The 18,320-nt window shown below is 46.6% G+C and overlaps 1 protein-coding gene across 1 annotated transcript; it reads right to left on the bottom strand.

Annotated features, from left to right (window-relative positions):
- Positions 1 to 643: 643 nt before the first annotated feature.
- On the bottom strand, positions 644 to 8,589 carry traf3 (TNF receptor-associated factor 3). Its single transcript, XM_026151303.1, has 14 exons — positions 8,298 to 8,589; positions 4,333 to 4,483; positions 3,997 to 4,162; positions 3,842 to 3,893; positions 3,391 to 3,495; positions 3,135 to 3,299; positions 2,970 to 3,050; positions 2,790 to 2,864; positions 2,568 to 2,660; positions 2,345 to 2,485; positions 2,071 to 2,248; positions 1,591 to 1,934; positions 1,326 to 1,517; positions 644 to 1,230 (listed from the first exon to the last, which is right to left on the bottom strand). Exons 2-14 carry the CDS (start codon positions 4,478 to 4,480, stop codon positions 1,195 to 1,197), a joined length of 1,776 nt encoding a protein of 591 aa, XP_026007088.1. The 5' UTR covers positions 4,481 to 4,483; positions 8,298 to 8,589; the 3' UTR covers positions 644 to 1,194.
- Positions 8,590 to 18,320: the final 9,731 nt, after the last annotated feature.

The following is an 18,320-nucleotide window of genomic DNA, read 5'->3' as shown; positions in this document are numbered from 1 at the left end:
CGTGCTCTCCTGCCTGGTGTTTGGTGCTCAGGGGCCACGACTAAGAACAGGAAGGCAGCAGAGAGGGTCATTAACACCACCCAAAAAAGCACTGACTGCCATCTGACACCCCTGGATGGCATCGCCAGATCCTCCTGTCTCAGGTAAACCAGTGAACTGCCCACCGCCCGTTGGACCCTCTGAATTCAATTCAGTCAGGTCGCACACCTCCAGACAAACAGCTTCTTCCCCTGGGGGAAGACTGTTATCAGACGGTTATCCCCCCCGACACACATTGCACCCTGCCCACCAACCAATCTGAGCCATGGTGTGAGTGACCCTCATCACTCAGGTCACTTGCACACAGACTGTTCACACCAAGTTTCTTCTACCTCAGGATATTAAAGTTTCTTGAAACAGATGCTGGAGCCTCTTTTTGCCTCGGTTTGTCTTCACACACATTGGTGACCCACACCTGTGTCGAAGATCGAGTCGCCACTGTGGACCCCGAGACATCAGTGACAGCAGCAACACGCAGCAAAACCGCCAAGTGACATCATGTGGCTACGCTATTATTTCACAGGCAGAGAGTTCCTTTATTGATGACCTCATCAGTGACGATAAAACAGGAAGTCTCCGCAGAAAAACTTCACAATAAAACAAGTTTGTTTTCTGTCAGTTTTATTTTCACACAAACATTCAAAACTTTAAAGTGTGCAAATGAACCGAACGACTCGCACGAATTCTGTCGACGCTCGGAAACCCACCAAGGCCACAGAGCAGCCAGTCCGCACCGCCGGGCTCTACAGGAGTCTGCTCTTTATGTAGTTTCATCCGGTCTGATCAGGTTTTCGGACTCCTCTGTGGCTGTAGTGGATTTCCTAGCATGCCTCTGTAAACGGGTAATAAAAGGAAGTAAAGCTCGATGCACAGCATCAGTAACGAGCAGCAACAACGTCCTCATAGTGGCGGCCATGTTGGCTCTGAGTTCTGTCACCACGGTGACACTGAGTCATTCACCCCCCCCCCCCCGCGCGCACACACACACACACACACACACACACACACACACACACACACACACACACAGTTTTGTAGTCCACCAGTCAATAAAGTTCACTTTGACTGGCTGCTTCCTGTCTCTTCTTCTCCATCTTCCCATCTCTGATCCTTCCCATAATCCTTTGCTCTGCCAGGTGCGCACCGGTCACACGGTCACAGGTCAGGAAGGTCAGAGGTATCCACGGTAACCTGCCGGTCAAACCAATCACCACAGGTTAATTCACTCATCGCTGAATTTATCAATACATAGGTGGGGTCTGTAACCCGCAGGACACGCCCCTCACCTTGATGAAGATGGTGTCATCTTTAATGTAGGTCCCCGTCTCCAGGACAGTCTGCGACACGAACAGCGGGCAGCCGGACGCGATGTTCATCTCGGCCACCGGACGGCGGAAACTGCTGCTGTTCGGGTCCGGTTTGAAGGCGTCGCCCAGGTGCTTCCTGGAGGGACCCTGGTCCATCAACATCAGGGTCACCTGACAGACACAGACCGCATCAGAACACGCTGTTCACGCTTCTGCGGTTAATCACACAGGAAGTGAGGTGTACCTTTTGTTTGAAGGGCCAGGGCAGCAGGGCATCGTACTCGCCCCTCATCACCACAAAGAACAGCGACAGGTGCGTCCCCTTGCCCATGCCGTCTCCGTTCAGGTAAACTCGAGCACACATCTTGTAACCGAAGTATCCGGTGTAAAACGGCTGCGAGTACAGCGACAGCGTCTTCGCTGCCACCGCGTCCTGTTTCCGCCTTTTGTAGTCGCGGATCTTCCAGATTAGAGTCCCGTTGTAGCTCGCCGTCTCCAGCACCTGGAAACGCAGGTCCATGTCAGCCAATCGGATCTCGTGGACGCTCAGCATGTCGTCATGGCGATTCAGCTGAGTCTCCAGGGATGCTGCAGAGAAGAAGACGTGCACCGGGAGTTATTGATTATCAATCGACAAACAGCCGTAGCGTGCCCTAAACCTCTGGTGTCTGAGACTACAGCCCGTCCCCAGACCCCAACGGCGGTACAGAGAGGCCGTTCTAACCCAGTGTGTGTGTCGTGGATCCGGATCCGCCGCGTCCACCTTGCTCCAGAGCGGCGAGCCTCGTCCGTACGCTCTCCAGCGTTCCTCGCAGGCTCTCCACCTCATCTCTGAGCAGACGGAGAGAATGCAGCTCCAGTTCCACCTCCAGCAACTTCTCTGAGTGAGAGCTCATTAGTTTCTGTGGAGAGAGCACAGATTAACGTGATGAGCGTGTCTGTGGACGGTGGGAGGAGCCCACGCTGTCAAGAAAAAACCACCAGCGAAATGGCGGTACCTGCATGGTGGCGAGTTTCTGCTCCATCTGCCGGTTCTTCTCCCTCAGCTCCTCGTTCTGGTTCTCCAGCTCCGACAGTCGGCTGCTGAGCGCAGGAAGCACCTTGTACCGCTCCATCAGCTCACCTTTCACATCTTCCACCTGGAAGCAGAGAGCGCTCAGGTGAGCGCGCGCCGCACTTTCTGAGGAAGATGTGAAGTGTTTTACGTGCCACCGTGGTTACCTTGTTCTCTAACGACAGGTTCCTGTTTGCCATCATCTTCAGGTGTTCGGCTGCGAAGGTGGACTCGTGCTGCCTCATGTCCTGGTTCAAACCCTGAAACACAGCACACGCAATATTGCAGTACATGCATTATGAAGTATTAATACAGGTGTATAACTGCAGTACTGTGGTACATGAGCCACAGGTCTGCCACATGTTTAGTGAGAATGATGATGAAACTACCTTGAACGTGCAGCCGTAGCGGTGGAACTGACAGCTGACCTGAGCTTTGGGACAGTCATGCTGGTGACCCGAGAGCTGAAACAGCACAACATCAATAAATCAATAGATCGATCGATCACTGCGATCGGAAAAGCTGAAAGCTGAAGGGTGCGAGTGATCCGGGAAAAACTGGGTCAGCACCTCGCTCCGGGGCAGGGAGGCGAAAGAGCAGTGGTTTGGACACATCACGGGGAACGCCGGACAAACCGTATCTTTGTGTTTCTGAAAAACGTTTTTAAAAACTTAATTTTTCACAAAAATCACCAAAAAGCAAGAAAAAGAAGCCAAACGCTGCCCGCGGCTCACCTGCAGGTCTGTCAGGGGCATCTTCGTGCTGCAGAACTCGCAGGTGGTTTCTCTGTGTTTGCATTTCCAGCTCAGGTGGTCGGGAATCTCCTTCCTCATCATCCTCTCCTTACACTTTCCCAGCGGGCAGGGAACCTCGAAGAACGGACACACGTTCAGGTGGTCCTGCAGACACACAGGTGAGGCAGGTAAGTGAATTTCTGCTGTATGCAGAGCAGCCAATCAGAAAGCGGGATTTTCAGGTACGTGTGCTCACAGGTATCTGCTGCAGACTCATCTGCTCCTGACAGCCGTTCGCCTCGCTGCGGCAGTAAACCTTTAGCGACATGATCTCCCGGTGGCAGCAAACGTCTTTGAAGATCTGAAACACAAAGCACAGCCTGATCAATCACACAGCCCGACGAGTGATCACAGATTGCTCAGTAACTGATCGGGAATCAATCACAGACCAGTGGGGCTGTCAACATTAACATGCGTTATCCGTCGCCAGGATTAACGCGATTAAAATTTTAACCAAATGAACCCATCGGAAATGCCTCTCTCAGCGTATTTGGGGCAGTTTGTACAAAGTTGGTCCATTCTGCGCTCCAGATGGCTTCATCATGTTAAAACTTTATTCATAAACACAGATTAACAAATGTTAACGTTGACAGTCCTACTGATCAGTCAACAACGTGATCTCTGCTGTGATGTCACTTCCTGCCCACCTTGTCTCTGAACAGTGGCTCCATGTCAGCCGGACACACCGGGTTTGGACGACTGCAGGAGAGAGGACACAAAAGTTAAACGCTGACACCTGCAGGGTCGAGCAGGAACTCAAATCGACGCAGTGTTTCCCCTGAGTGGGAGTGGCCTGTCTCACCTGAGGATGTCGCAGATGCAGCTGTTACAGAAACGGTGTCCACACTCGGTCTGGCGGGGCTGACACAGGACCAGCCTGCACGCCTCGCAGCAGTATTTAGCTTCTGGAGTTTCTACAAAGTGATCTCTGAAGCCGCCATGAAGAGGCAGGAAGCCTGCGGGCACACCTGAACACACACCTGAGGTCAGAGACACACCTTACCGAACCTGTCCTCAAAGAGGATTCACACCCTCCTGGCTTCAAAGGCCTGACTGGGTCTTAAATAACCTTAGCCAATCAGATCAGCCACCGTGTGTGAATCCTACCTAACAAAGATTTTTTTTTGAAACTCGTTACCTTGCTGAGCGGTGGGCTCACTGGAAGGCCACAGATTGGCTGGGCGGTGAGAGGGCGGGGCTGCCGAGAGGGGCGAAATAAGGGAGGGTGCCACCTGCTGGAGGGGAATCTGCACCTCCCTGCCGTCAGCACTCCTCCCCGCGGACATGACCTGAGGAAACATTAAAAGAAACATTAGAACCCAACAACTGAGTCCAGTCTGCACGTGCTCAGTGGAGTCCAGCAAGGGGCGAAGCCTATAAATAGGAAAGTTGACAGGTCACATGTTAATTTAATTAGAAAGTGCAGCGAAAACAGGTGAGAACAGGTGAAGGAGAACAGGCAGTGAGCTCAAACATGGGAGTTTCAGCTCCACTGGTTCAGACCAGTAAAACCAGTAAACAATCTGAAAACCTTCATACATGATTTCATGATCCAGCCTGAGATCTTTCCAGAAGGTCTCAGAACTTCCACATCAGTCTTTGTGATGTCACAGGTCAGGTTTAACCATGTACTGCGGTGCGGTGCGGCAGGTCATTGATGACGAGAGAAACGGCGACCTCAGCTCGGACACTCGTGATGTCATGAAGCCCAGTCGCTTTTCTTTCCAAGCTCCTCAGATTAGCATGACCTGGTACCTGAGAACCTTCACAGATATGTCAGAGTGAGTGTCCAAAGATCAGTTGGTCTTCCTCCGAACATCTCAGACTTAGGTAGGTCCTTCAGGTGGACCCTCGGGTGAATCCTGTAGCTTCTGGCTGAATGTCACGGGAACCCCGTCTCCGACCGGTCGGCATTCACAGTTTTTCCTTTCGTGTTTTCGTGGATCCTTTAAAAGGGCCGATGCTACCTGAACCCTCGATGGGTCACCTGATGACCAGGTGGACGTTTGCGATTGAAGAATTACATTTTGGTCATGTTGGAACTCCTCGTGTACAGTGTGATCAGACATTTAAATATTACACTGACCTTTAACCCTCACAGCAGACGTCCGCCATGATGTTTGAGCAGCCCTGGACGTGAGTCCAAATGTTAAATAAAGGAAAAAGGTTCAGATACTGAACCATTAAACTGAGGAATGAATGCATTTCTCTCTCAGTTAAAAACATAAAGAGGATTTCAGAAAATGAACCTGTTACTCTGTTTTCTAAGTTCATGAAGTTGACGGTTGGATAACCGGCTTTAACTCCAGTCAGCTGCTCTGAGCTGACTGACGTGCAGTTTGGGGTTTTTCCTTAAACATGTGATGTTTCAAAAACAGCCACAATGGAAATGACCTCAGTGTTCTGATACTCACTGCAAAAAAGTACTTCAGTACCACAGTATTACACTATTGCTGTATCACAGTACTGCAGTATTCTATTCTATTTTATTTATACAGTGCCAAATCACAACAACAGTCACCTCTGTTCATCTGGACGTTTGACCGCTGCCCCGACAGCACAGACGGCCAAACACGCAGACCGAGAATCCCGGTCACGGATCGGACGCACGATGAGGAACAACCAGACTTTCCGACATTTGTTACAGTAACCTCGGTGTGCACGCGTGGTTTACCATCATTTCCTGCTGTTCGGCTCTGACGGGAAACCCGCCCACTGCAGCCTCACACACCTGACGAGCTACCTAGACGGTAGTTCGTCAGGTGACATGAGATGTGCCTCCTCAGTGAGGCGGTGGCGCTGGCGGGGTTTATTTACCTAGCTTATGTTATGTTATCAACTCACGAACATTCAAAGAGCCGACGCATTTTCAAAACACAAACAGTGAAATCTGGTAAAAAATGAAAGATTTGAACATTTGAATAAATCCAGAAAGAGGATCCACACACTTCACACAGGAATTCTGGGTAATATCAGAAGCATCGGGTCAGCTGACACATGAAAACCTGAAGTGAGAGCTTTCATGACCTCACACACAGCTGTGACCTTTAACCTCCACACACACACACACACACACACACACACACACACACACACACACACACACACACACACACACACACACACACACACACACACACACACACACACACACACACACACACAGAAACAGAAACACACACTTCCTGTCAGGGATGCTGGGGACTTTTCCATTCACTGCATCGTCAACACACACACACACACACACAGACACAAACTCATCCCTTTCAAAATAAAAGCCCCAAATGAGTCAGTGGCATTCTAAGGCTTGAGTTAGAGTGAAAGCTCGTCACTGATGTGCAATCTGGATCTGCCAGATGTGTGACATCACACCTACGTGTGTGATGTCATGCCTGTGGTTAACGGGTGCTGCGACATGAAGCAGGTGACTGCAGTCGTGACTGAGCACTTCTCAGAAAGAGAAACTGGAAGAATTCACTTCATCACAGGGGTTTTCCTCAGAGCAGCTGATGGAGGATCAGTAACCTGATGATAGCAGTCTGCGCCCAGCAGGGGGTGCCTGTGGAGGGGCAGGTGTGGACTCACTTGGGTTTATTCATCATCCCTGAAACAGAAACATCTGGATGACAGCAGATGTTTCTGAACCTGCAGATGTGCTTCAGCATTAACAGGACCTTCACACATGTCCCAGTTACCCAGTGCTCACCACCATCATCATTATCACCACAACCAGCATCATCATCATCGCCACTATCAGTACCATTTATTTAGATAGCAGCAAAAACACAACAGCAGCCATGTCAGGTGCTTTAATGGCCCTTTGTGAGCAAGCACTTAGCGACAGAGGGAAAGAAAAACGAGCTTTTAACAGGACGAAACTTTCAGCGGAAAGCGGCTCAGGGAGGGGCGGCCATCTTGGGGTGAAGGGAGGATTCTTATCATCGTCTGCTCAGCTAAACACACCATCACTAACACCCATGATCTTAAATTTTGACACGTATAGTGCTGCACAGCACCTGCCCTGCTGAGCAGCTTTTTCTCATGTCTGTCTGACCTGTACTGGAGCGTTCTGGGTAATGTAGTCAGACCCTCTGGGTGTTTTCTGGATTTTTCTGATGCCCAAATAATGATGATGACATGGTGTTAACATCTGTCTCGTCCAGGTGTTTCCTCAGCGGGATCCCGTCAGGCCGCCGTTAAGACACTTATGGGTGACGATCAGAGGTCAACCTGAGAGCTCCTGCAGGCTCACCCTGGGTCACCTAACAAAACACGCTCCGCCCCGGGGTATGCTCAGTGTCAGGTTACAGGTGAGACCTTTGATTCAGATGTTAAACATCACAGGGTTTTATTCTCTCAGTGTCCCAATCTTCTCAGACCATCAGCGTCACCTGCATGTCCAGGTGTTTTCATCTGAATAATGGTTTGTTCTGTCAGCTGACGATCAGCTGCTCTCTCACAGGTGAGCTAAAGGTGAAACTAACCTGATAACCTGCCTGTCCTCAAATGAGAAACCACCTGGAAACTCCACATCGGAGGTGGTCTGAGGAGTACTCTTAGTACTTTTACTGCCTTACTATCCTGCTTACTCTGACAGTACTTTGGTGTTTACAAATAGTAAACAGTAACTCCAAGTTCACGTGACCTCACACACACCTGTCCTGTTAACCTTCCCATCACATGTTATCGACACACAAGCCATAATCGATACCAGGAACTGATCCGCGGATCAATAAGAACAATAGAAGCAACAGACTGGGCTCGTCCTGTCTGTGCTCGATTCTTCAGGTCTGACTGTTTTTAGCTCTGCTGCTCTGATCAGGGCATCAATCAAGTTACCGATCGAATTATTGATTTTGTTACTGATCCGGTGGGCGCGGGTGTAAACAGACGGAAAGCCGACGCTAGCCGACGTTAGCCTGTTAGCTCGGTGTGATCGGTAACGGGGATTTTAATGTAAACACAGCTAGCTGTAGCATCTCCTCCAGCCCGCTAACACAGCTAACATGTTCCCGCTGCTCACACCGAGTCTCCTGTCAATACCGCATCTCTGGTATGTCTCTACTGTGTGTCTTTATTCTGTTTCTGCTCTCTCGGACTCACATGAATCTCCTCCGCAGGCCACAGCTCCTCAGGACTCCCCGGGACCTCCTTCTCGGCGGTTCCTCCGCGGACTCTCTGCGGGATTCAAACCGTCAACCTGCCGCTGTGTCGGAGCCTCCGGGCCTGGGACGGACTCCTCATGGTCCGGTTTCGGGTTCAGGTTCTCCGGCTGAGTGGTTTGTGTGAGCAGACGATGCTGGGATCAGTTCAGAGATCCAGCAGCAGGACGGGCTGAACGCTGGAAACCCCCTCCGCTGCTTCCGCCCAGGAAATCCCCCAGCTGCCCGGAGCCTGCAGGGCGGCGGCGGGCCGCAGGGGGCGCTGCTTCCGCCACGTACAGTTTTCTTTATTTGTTTATCAGGCCTGTCGGGGTGAACGAGAAGCTCACAGTGGCGCTGAGATGTTAACAGGTACGAAAGGGCAGGGCAGGAGCATGTTTTAGTTCATTAAGTCAAATAATTTCAGTTTAGTGTTTTCAGCTCATTCTTGCTTCCACTGATGTGGGCTTTGACCTTTGCATTTTTACGATTATGAACAACATAATCATTTAATTTACCAGAAAGTCCAAACTTGTTTCCTCTGTAAGCACTCATTACTGATGCTCTGATTACAGATGCCTGTAAAATTTTCAGGCATCTGTACTTTACTTGAGCAGCCTATTTATTTTTCTAACCCTTTTTACTTTAACTCCCTACATTTTTAAACAAATATTTGTACTTTGTTCTTCTTACATTTTCAGAAAAGAGACTCATTATTTTAGGTTCATCTATAGTTTATACTCAGAGATAACCTGGGCAGGTGAGTGCAGGTGCCGGTACTTCAGCATCTCGCTAGCTCTACAGAAGAGGAGCGAGCATAAAGGGAGTAACGTTTTTAAGTGTCAGGTAATTTGAAATGCAGTGTTTCTATGAGCTCAATAAACATCAGCAAACACACAAACTGTTTGTGTGCAGTTTGTCTCGCAGTGTGTTGCAGCTAAAGGTCCAGCTGACATGTAAATCATCGTGTTTTTAAATCCATACATGTGACATTATGTTTTTCACATTGTGAAACCTGCTGCTAATCAAACTGAGGCAGACAGTTATTTAAAGGCTGCATGAAAATCCTCTGCAGGATAAACAGGTTAGTTTGTACTGCGATGGTTTAAAGCAAAGAACAGTGTGTGACTGGTGCACAGTGGCTGTCTAATACAAAGACAGCATGAACAGCAGACTGTCAGTGTAGAGGATGGACAACTCACGAAACATCTGCTCACATCTGGCTAAATCCAGGTATGTACATCCAGAAAGAGCAGCAGGTCAGCTGATCACAGCCCATACACTAAGACAATCTGCTGGAATAGAAATGATTGTGAGTTTGATTATTTTCCCCACACTGAGACAAAACAGCTGATTTTAAGTTCCCCACCTGCTGAATCCACTTTAACCCCTGACTGTACACATTTGCTGTTTAGAGGCAAAGTCTCCCTCCACAATGGAGGCAACAGGAAATAGAAACATATTTTTATTTTCCTTCTTTTTCTCTGCTCATGTTCAAAGACTGATTCAAGTTGAGTACATTTATTAGAGTAGAAATAGAAACTGAAGTAAAGTTTGTATTATCATTTGGTAACATTATTTATTATTACATTAATACATATATATCACAAACCCAAAACCCTGGATGACCAGCGAGGTCCAATCACTCCTCAAAGTCCATGACGCCACCTTCAGGTCAGGCGACAGAGCTCTGTACAGGGCTGCTCGAGCTGACCTGAAAAGGGGAATTTAAAAAGCCGAGACAGACCACAAAATAAACATCGAGTCCCAGCTGTCCAGCAACAACACACGGGAGGTGTGGCAGGGCATACAAGACAATACACCACAGCGGCTACACTGTGAAAGCAGAAAACCTGAGTGTGCAGCTGGCAGAGGAAATAAACGGCTTCTTCACCTGCTTTGAAACACCAAAACAGCAGCACTCATCTGCTTCAGCCCTGCTCCCATCCTCATCCTCACCTGGTTCCTGCACCACTCAACTCACTGTAATGGAGCACAATGTCAGACGATTCCTGAGGGTCCTCAGGAGGTACAAGCTGAACTCCAACCTGCTGCTGACCTTCTACCACTCGTCCATTGAGAGCCTGCTAACATACTGTATGACAGCAGCTGCACTAAGGCAGACAGAGTGAGGCTTCAGAGTGTAGTCAAGTCAGCACAGAACATCATCGGCTGCCCTCTCCCCTCCCTGATGGACATTTATTCCTCCCGCTGCCTCAGCAGAGCAACAAACATCATCAAGGACAGCTCCCACCCTGGTTTTAACCTGTTCAGCCTGCTTCCCTCAGGGAAGCGCTGCAGGTGCATCAGCACAAAGACCCACAGACTCAAGAACATTTTCTTCACAAAGGCCACAACCACCCTGAACTCACACATGCACCGATAACACAGCCCCACCCCCCATTTCATTTCATTTATATGTTTTTCTGTTAATACTGTTCATATTTGTACACACGCGTACAAATGTGTGTTTTTAGAGTAAAGCCAGTTTTGGAAAATCATTCAAACTGTTTCCACTGAAAGAAAATCGTCTCCACAGTTTGTCTGTTCTTCACAGCTCCTGCTGTATGGCTTAAAAAAGATCTCTTATTAAGCTGTTGAACTGTCAGCAGTCAGTGCTGGAAAATATTAGAGTCAAAACGTCTTACTGATTTTACCGATTCTATTTCACATTTTGTATTTTACATGCTATATTTACAGATTCTGTTTTATGAATTCTACTTATTGATTGCATCTACTAATTCTAATTATAGTGAGACTGCAACTAAAGATTATTTTGGTGGTCGACTGATCTGCCAATCCTTCTTTGATTAGTTGATTATTCAGCGATTCTGTCAGTAACTCTCATCTGTCCTTCCTGTGGACATAGCTCCTATTCTAGGCTCCAGGACCTCTCCTGCTCAGGTCTGCCCACCTGTGAATATCGCCCCACAGCAAATTAAAATAATGACCCAGGAGACATATGAATTTGAAAAGACTCTCATGTATTTTTAACATTACTCACTTGGACTGTCAGAATAAAATGAAATAAAATATCGGGTGATATAAATTAAAGTGATAGTATTTAGACCAAAAGTAATGTGCGAATAGAAAAGTAAAATTTCAAATAAAGCTTCAAATTAAATCAAGAAGCTTTTATTTTCCAGTCCAAAATAACATGTTTCCAAACGTATGGATGATTTAGTTCTGGCCATTTACCATTTACCATATACCATATATCTTTATTATAAGGTGTCTTTAAAGGATATCTAAGATGAGCCTTGTCCTGCTGTCTGATGGTCATTTTCCTCATCTGGTTGGTTGTCATAAATCAGTTCTTCTGCTTTGGTGTTGAAGCTCTTTGGTCCTTCTGCAGTTTGACAGAAACTACAACGCTGGCTCAGAAGATGGAAAAACCTTTTCTGGTCTGATGAGTCTCAATTTCTTTTCTTTTTTTTTCTTTTTTTTTTTTTTTGGCCTGTCCCGTTTGGCTCTTTTGCCATCAGAATTGTTGTCTAAAGGCAAAGAAAGATGCCCAAGTCTCAATTTCTGCTGCGACATTCAGATGGTAAGGTCAGAGTTTGAAAGCATGGATCCATCCCGCCTCAGACAGTTTTCTTCAACAATGGTGAAATAATTAACTGAGGTTTGGTGTCAAACACAAGCAATGTTTCCTCTAATGTTTCACGTGTCTGAGCGAGCACACAAACTCCCTGAGCGTCCCTTGGACCACTGTGAGCAACAGCAGACATGTGCACTGTGGTCACGCCAGCATCAAATCCATCCAAGTTACATGGTTTAAAAATAATCAAAATACAGCATTTATATTTATGTTACACTACTTTTAATTAACTGCTTTAGCCCACTTACAATGAAAATAAAATAAAAAAATCTTGTTCATGACCTGTAGCATGTTAACACTATTGGAAGTAAAAATAACTTGAACTCTAATTTTAAAAACACAACTTTATTTTTTCTTCTTTTTTCTTCTTCTATAAAGCTCTGACTTGTATTATGAGTCTGAGGTCTGGGAGAGAGTCTGTAACTCTCTGTCTGCCAAATACAGTAAATAATGACCAATACTGCTGGCAATTCAATCAATCAATCAAAGCTTTATTCGTCACATGCAGGTTGCCCTGCAGTGACACCCCCCCCGACCTTACACACACAACACAGACATTACATGGGAATACAAGTCGGAGAGCGGTAGCGTTACCGAAATGTACACTACAATGGGAAAGTACAAGAGGAAAAAAAGAGACCTCTACTCATGCTGTGCTTCCATGGTAGGACAGCAATTAATTACATACAGTGGCTTGCAAAAGTATTCGGCCCCCTTGAACTTTCCCACATTTTGTCACATTACAGCCACAAACATGAATCAATTTCATTGGAATTCCACGTGAACGACCAACACAACGTGGTGTACACGTGAGAAGTGGAATGAAAATCATACATGATTCCAAACATTTTTTACTAATAAATAACTGCAAAGTGGGGTGTGCGTAATTATTCAGCCCCCTTTGGTCTGAGTGCAGTCAGTTGCCCATAGACATTGCCTGATGAGTGCTAATGACTAAATAGAGTGCACCTGGTTTGTAAAAGTGCTGCAACTTCAGTGGTGTGGAACTGGTTTAGCTTTCGTCCGTCAGATACACAACAAAGCACTATTTTTGGTAGAGCATGCTAGCGGGCCGTTGTTATTACCGTGTTGTTTGGAAAATACGGCACACTTAAAATCAATCCTTTGATTTTTCTGAAAGTCGACAGTGCCCCTTATAATCCCGTGTGCCTTATGTATGAACTCTGGTTGTGTTTACTGACCTCGAAACGATTTTATGTACACGGCGCTCGAAAATCTGTCAAATGCTTTAGTACGACTTTGCTAAGCTACGAAGCCGCACCACTTGATGGATTGTCGGAGCATTACGGCTATCATAGGCAGGAGCCTCGCGGAGTGATACGTACTGTGCTTCAACATAATATTACCGTATTGTGTGTGTGTAACCTCTTTAAGTTTTGTGGATATTTAGTGTGAATGCTTGAAAAGCATTCACAGTATTGTTCTTCTATTCTTTATTATTATTTTTTCACATTCCGTACATTTTTTGGACTATCTCCTTCAAAACCGTTCAACTTAGAAAAACCATTCAAACACCGTTAGATTCCTCTTCTTTTGGACATGTGTGCTTGTATTTTTCTCATTTATATTTTTAAAGTTATTCAACTTTTTTCAACAAAAATTTCCCATGTATTTCAATGGAGAGACCCTTTAAATTTTCATTCAACTTACTCCTCTTTAAACTGTATCTACTTCCACATACATTGACGTAGGGCCTCCATTCAAACTTTAAAACGAAGCCAAGACTATTCAACTTGTATTTATCTTTTCAATATCTATTATACTTTTTCTTCAGTTCCAGTTTAAGTTTCATGCTTTTTTTCAGCCGTTTCAGAGTTTATAATGGGTGTGTATGGGACGGAATGTTGGGGCTAGAGTGAGACAGCTCAACTGCTAGAGTGAGAGGAGGGGGAAATTAATCGTAAAATCTTTTCTTAAAACTGCTGCTGTGTCCGCAGCGTTTGCTCTACAGGTATGATTTTACCCTCAAAACGTAGCCATCGCTGTCTTCTTTCATCCAATGTGTTTATTATTGTAATAGGTGTTATGGTTCTTTCATAAATGTCACCAATGCACAGCCTTCTCCCTCCAACTCTTCCATAGACTCTAATGTTAAAAGGGCTCAGAAACTTTGTCTGAAAATCAGAAGCACAGGCTGTCTTTACACTGTCACCACGTCCATATAATAAATGGTAAATGGCCTGTATTTGTATAGCGCTTTTACTCTTCCCCCCTAGGGACCCCAAGGCGCTTTACACACCCAGTCATCCACCCATTCACACACTGGTGGAGGCAGCTACAGTTGTAGCCACAGCCGCCCTGGGGCAGACTGACAGAAGCGAGGCTGCCATATCGCGCCTTCGGCCCTTCTGGCCCACACCAGTAGGTGGTAGGTGAAGTGTCTTGAAGTGTCACACAACGACCGAGACTGTCCGAGCTGGGGCTCGAACCGGCAACCTTCCGATTACCAGGCAAACTCCCAACTCTTGAGCCACGATCGCCCCGAACTCCACAAGCATGAAAACTGAGAATTTGGTAGACTGGACATTGCTGGTGCACACCGTGAAATAATTTTGTCAATACGACTTGTACTTTTCATTTGGGAACGATTTGTTTTGGGCAGAGTTTTCTGTTCATTTTAAGCAGCAGAGTGAGGTGCATGTCTGTGTGCGTGTGTATGGAGCCATTGGGTGCAGTCACTATAGCAACTAGGCTCACACCTGCCTGCTTAACGAGCTCTCTCTCACTCTGCCAAGATTCATCTTAAACACTTCTCTTTCAACTGCTGCTGTGTCCACAGAGTTTGCTCTACAGCCATCATTTTACCCTCAAAACGTTGCCATCGTTGTTCTCTTTCCAACACCGTGTCTTTCAAAGCTCAGAGATGTAAACCTATAAAACTGTGTGGATCCAAGTGGAGGGACCACATTTTAGTCATTCAGTGATTCAAAGAATATGACATTTTAATATTCATTCAGATAAATTTCCTTTTCTCATTTCTTAGGTTTTTCTAATTTACATTTTAAACATTTTCAGCTATTTTCCAACTTCTTCTTTGTGAACATCAACTTTCAAAAGTTCTGCACTTTTGTTTCCAGGTACTCTGTATTTTCCAGCTCATTCAACATTTTTAGCTTAATATTCAGTCATTAATTCATTTCAGTGCATACATTCAGATTCAAGAATTTACACTGCAGTTTCTTCAGAAAATTCACACAGTATACATGGTTATGCTGAGGATATGTCGGCCAGTTTCCACTGGAAATGCCTTTTGGTTAAACTGTCAGCAAGGAATTTGCACTGTTACATTTTTATATAACTTTAATGCACATAAAAAACAGCTGCTTGTTTAAGTGAAAATACATTGATGGGGTTTTTTGCACTAATAAAGTTGTGGAGTTGTAAAGTATTTTGTCTAGTGTCAATTATATCGTTATCGCAAATTTTCAAATATATATCGTGATAAATATTTTTGGTCATATCACCCTGCTCTAGGAGGAACAACACCATGAAGTCCAAAGAACACACCAGACAGGTCAGGGATAAAGTTATTGAAAAATTTAAAGCATGCTTAGGCTACAATAAGATTTCCCAAGCCTTGAACATCCCACGGAGCACTGTTCAAGCCATCATTCAGAAATGGAAGGAGTATGGCACAACTGTAAACCTACCAAGACAAGGCCGTCCACCTAAACTCACAGGCCGAACAAGGAGAACGCTGATCAGAAATGCAGCCAAGAGGCCCATGGTGACTCTGGACGAGCTGTAGAGATCTACAGCTCAGGTGGGGGAATCTGTCCATAGGACAACTATTAGTCGTGCACTGCACAAATTTGGCCTTTATGGAAGAGTGGCAAGAAGAAAGCCATTGTTAACTAGGGCTGCCACAAACGATTATTTTGATAGTCGACTAGTCACCGATTATTTTTGGGATTAGTCGACTAATCAGATCATCATCCATTGGACGTAAAACTACAGCTTATTGCACCAGCAGCATCTGCTCTTATATAGCTATCATTAGCTTACAGCTTTAAGTGTTTAAGGTATGTGCTAACTAAAAATAAAGACAAGATGATAGTTTATTAAATTTTAATGAAATTCAGATTGTTTTGGTGAAGTTTAATAAACTCCTTGCTATCTAAAATATAACAGGACACCGGAGTAAATTCTGGAGCATCTCACACTTCTGATAATCAGCTGTCTGCTTGACATTTATTCAGCTGTGTAAAAGCTATAACTTTAACCTCAGCCAAACCGATTTACTCAGGAACAAATAAAACACTGAAAAAAGACAAACAATAACATTTTAAGTTATCTAAGTGACTTAAACCCCGAGGCTTTCATTATTATATCTGGAGACTTTAATCATGCCACACTGGATTCTACTCTGGCTGCTTTTCACCAGTTTGTGAATTGTCCCACAAGGAGCAACAGGACAATTGACCTACTGTATGCCAATGTGAGAGATGCATACAGAGCCACCCCCCACTAGGGAAGTCAGACCACAACCTGGTTTACCTACAGCCACAATACACACCCCTCGTCCAAAGGCAGCCTGTCACAACGCGCTCCATCCGGAGATGGACCCCAGAAAAGGAGGATGCTCTCAGAGACTGCTATGACACCACAGACTGGGATGTGCTTCTGAGCCCACATGGTGAAGACATAGTCTTACAGACTACCTCAACTTTTGTGTGGACACGGTCGCCCCTGCTAAGACGGTACGGTGTTATCCTAATAACAAACCGTGGGTAACACAGGAAGTCAAAGCTGTCCTCAACATGAAGAAGAAGGCTTTCAGGAGCAAAGTGAAGGAGGAGATGAAAGCAGCACAGCAGGAGGTGAAACGCTGCCTGAGGGAAGCAAAGGACACCTACAGGAGGAAGGTGGAGCAGAAGTTGGAGAGGAACAATATGAGGGAGGTCTGGAATGGTGTGAAAACCATCACAGGCCACAACACCAAGAAAAGCACAGTGGGGGGGACTGTGGAGAAGGCAAACGAACTCAACAACTTCTTCAACAGGTTTGACCAGCCCACAACCCCCCCACCCTCACCTTTACTACAGAGTCCTCTGCCCACTCTCCTACCTCCCTCGCTTCCCCCCCTTCCTGACACTAAGACACCCCCCTCCTCCAATCCCTCTCTCAGCAGCAAGACATCTTCTCCCCCCCCCTCCTCCCAAACATCTCCCCGTGTCACAGTGGATCAGGTCAGGAGACAACTGAGGAAGCTTCGCCCCAGAAAGGCAGCAGGCCCAGACAAGGTGTGTCCTAGGATGCTAAAGGCATGTGCTGCTGAACTTGGGGAGCCGCTACAACGAGTCTTCAACCTCAGTCTGCGACTGGGGAGAGTGCCCGCCCTATGGAAGACATCCTGCATCGTCCCGGTCCCCAAAAGGAACCGGCCCAATGAGCTGAATGACTTCCGACCGGTGGCACTGACGTCACATCTTATGAAGACTCTAGAGCGGCTCTTCCTCAACCTCCTCCGACCACAGGTACAACATGCCCAGGACCCACTACAGTTTGCATACAAGGCGGGTGTCGGAGTGGAGGATGCCATCCTGTACCTCCTACACAGAGCCCACTCACACCTGGATGGGGGAAAAGGCACGGTCAGGATCCTGTTTCTTGACTTTTCCAGTGCCTTTAATACCATCCGGCCCTGTATGCTTCAGGAAAAACTGAACAGGATGGAGGTGGACCCCTGCCTGGTGGCTTGGATCGCCGACTACCTCACCGACAGGCCACAGTACGTCAGGCTGAAGGACATCACGTCGGACACTGTGGTCAGCAGCACAGGAGCACCACAGGGAACTGTGCTGTCCCCTCTTCTCTTCACCCTGTACACCTCTGACTTCTGCTACAACTCTGAATTATGCCATATTCAGAAGTTTGCACATGACACAGCCATCATGGGGTGTATCTGGGATGATCAGGAAGACGAGTACAGAAGTCTGGTGAGGGACTTTGTCGCATGGAGTCACACAAACCACCTGCAACTCAACACCTCAAAGACTAAGGAACGGTTTGTGGACTTCGGGAGGTCCAGAGAAGGTCCACTGCCGGTTCAGATAGAGGGGGAGGAGGTGGAGGTGGTCAACAAGTACAAGTACCTCGGGCTGTGGGTGGACAATAAACTGGACTGGTCATGCAACACAGAGCACCTGTATAAAAAATCCCAAAGCCGACTGTACTTTCTCAGGAGGCTGAGGTCTTTTAACATCTGCAGGAAGCTCCTGAGGATGTTTTACCAGTCAGTGGTTGCTGGAGTACTTTTCTATGCTGTGGTGTGCTGGGGGAGCAGCACAGCAAAGAGGGACTCATCCAGGCTGGAGAAACTGATCAGGAAGGCTAGCTCTGTGGTCGGCATGAACCTGGACA

The sequence above is a fragment of the Astatotilapia calliptera genome, chromosome 19, assembly GCF_900246225.1.
Source record: "Astatotilapia calliptera chromosome 19, fAstCal1.2, whole genome shotgun sequence".
Taxonomy (NCBI): Eukaryota; Metazoa; Chordata; class Actinopteri; order Cichliformes; family Cichlidae; genus Astatotilapia; species Astatotilapia calliptera.
Note: the sequence above shows the minus strand (reverse complement) of the source record. Positions and strands in the feature narration are given on the sequence as shown.

What these genes read in the sequence shown, in the direction of transcription:
- traf3 (XM_026151303.1), bottom strand. Translation starts at nt 4,480, where the DNA reads ATGTCCGCGGGGAGGAGTGCTGACGGCAGGGAGGTGCAGATTCCCCTC. An exon ending in CCTCCCTGCCCCGGAGCGAG is followed by an intron (nt 2,865 to 2,969) that starts GTGCTGACCCAG and finishes GTGCTGTTTCAG; the next exon opens with CTCTCGGGTCACCAGCATGA. An exon ending in ATCCACGACACACACACTGG is followed by an intron (nt 1,935 to 2,070) that starts GTTAGAACGGCC and finishes TCTTCTCTGCAG; the next exon opens with CATCCCTGGAGACTCAGCTG.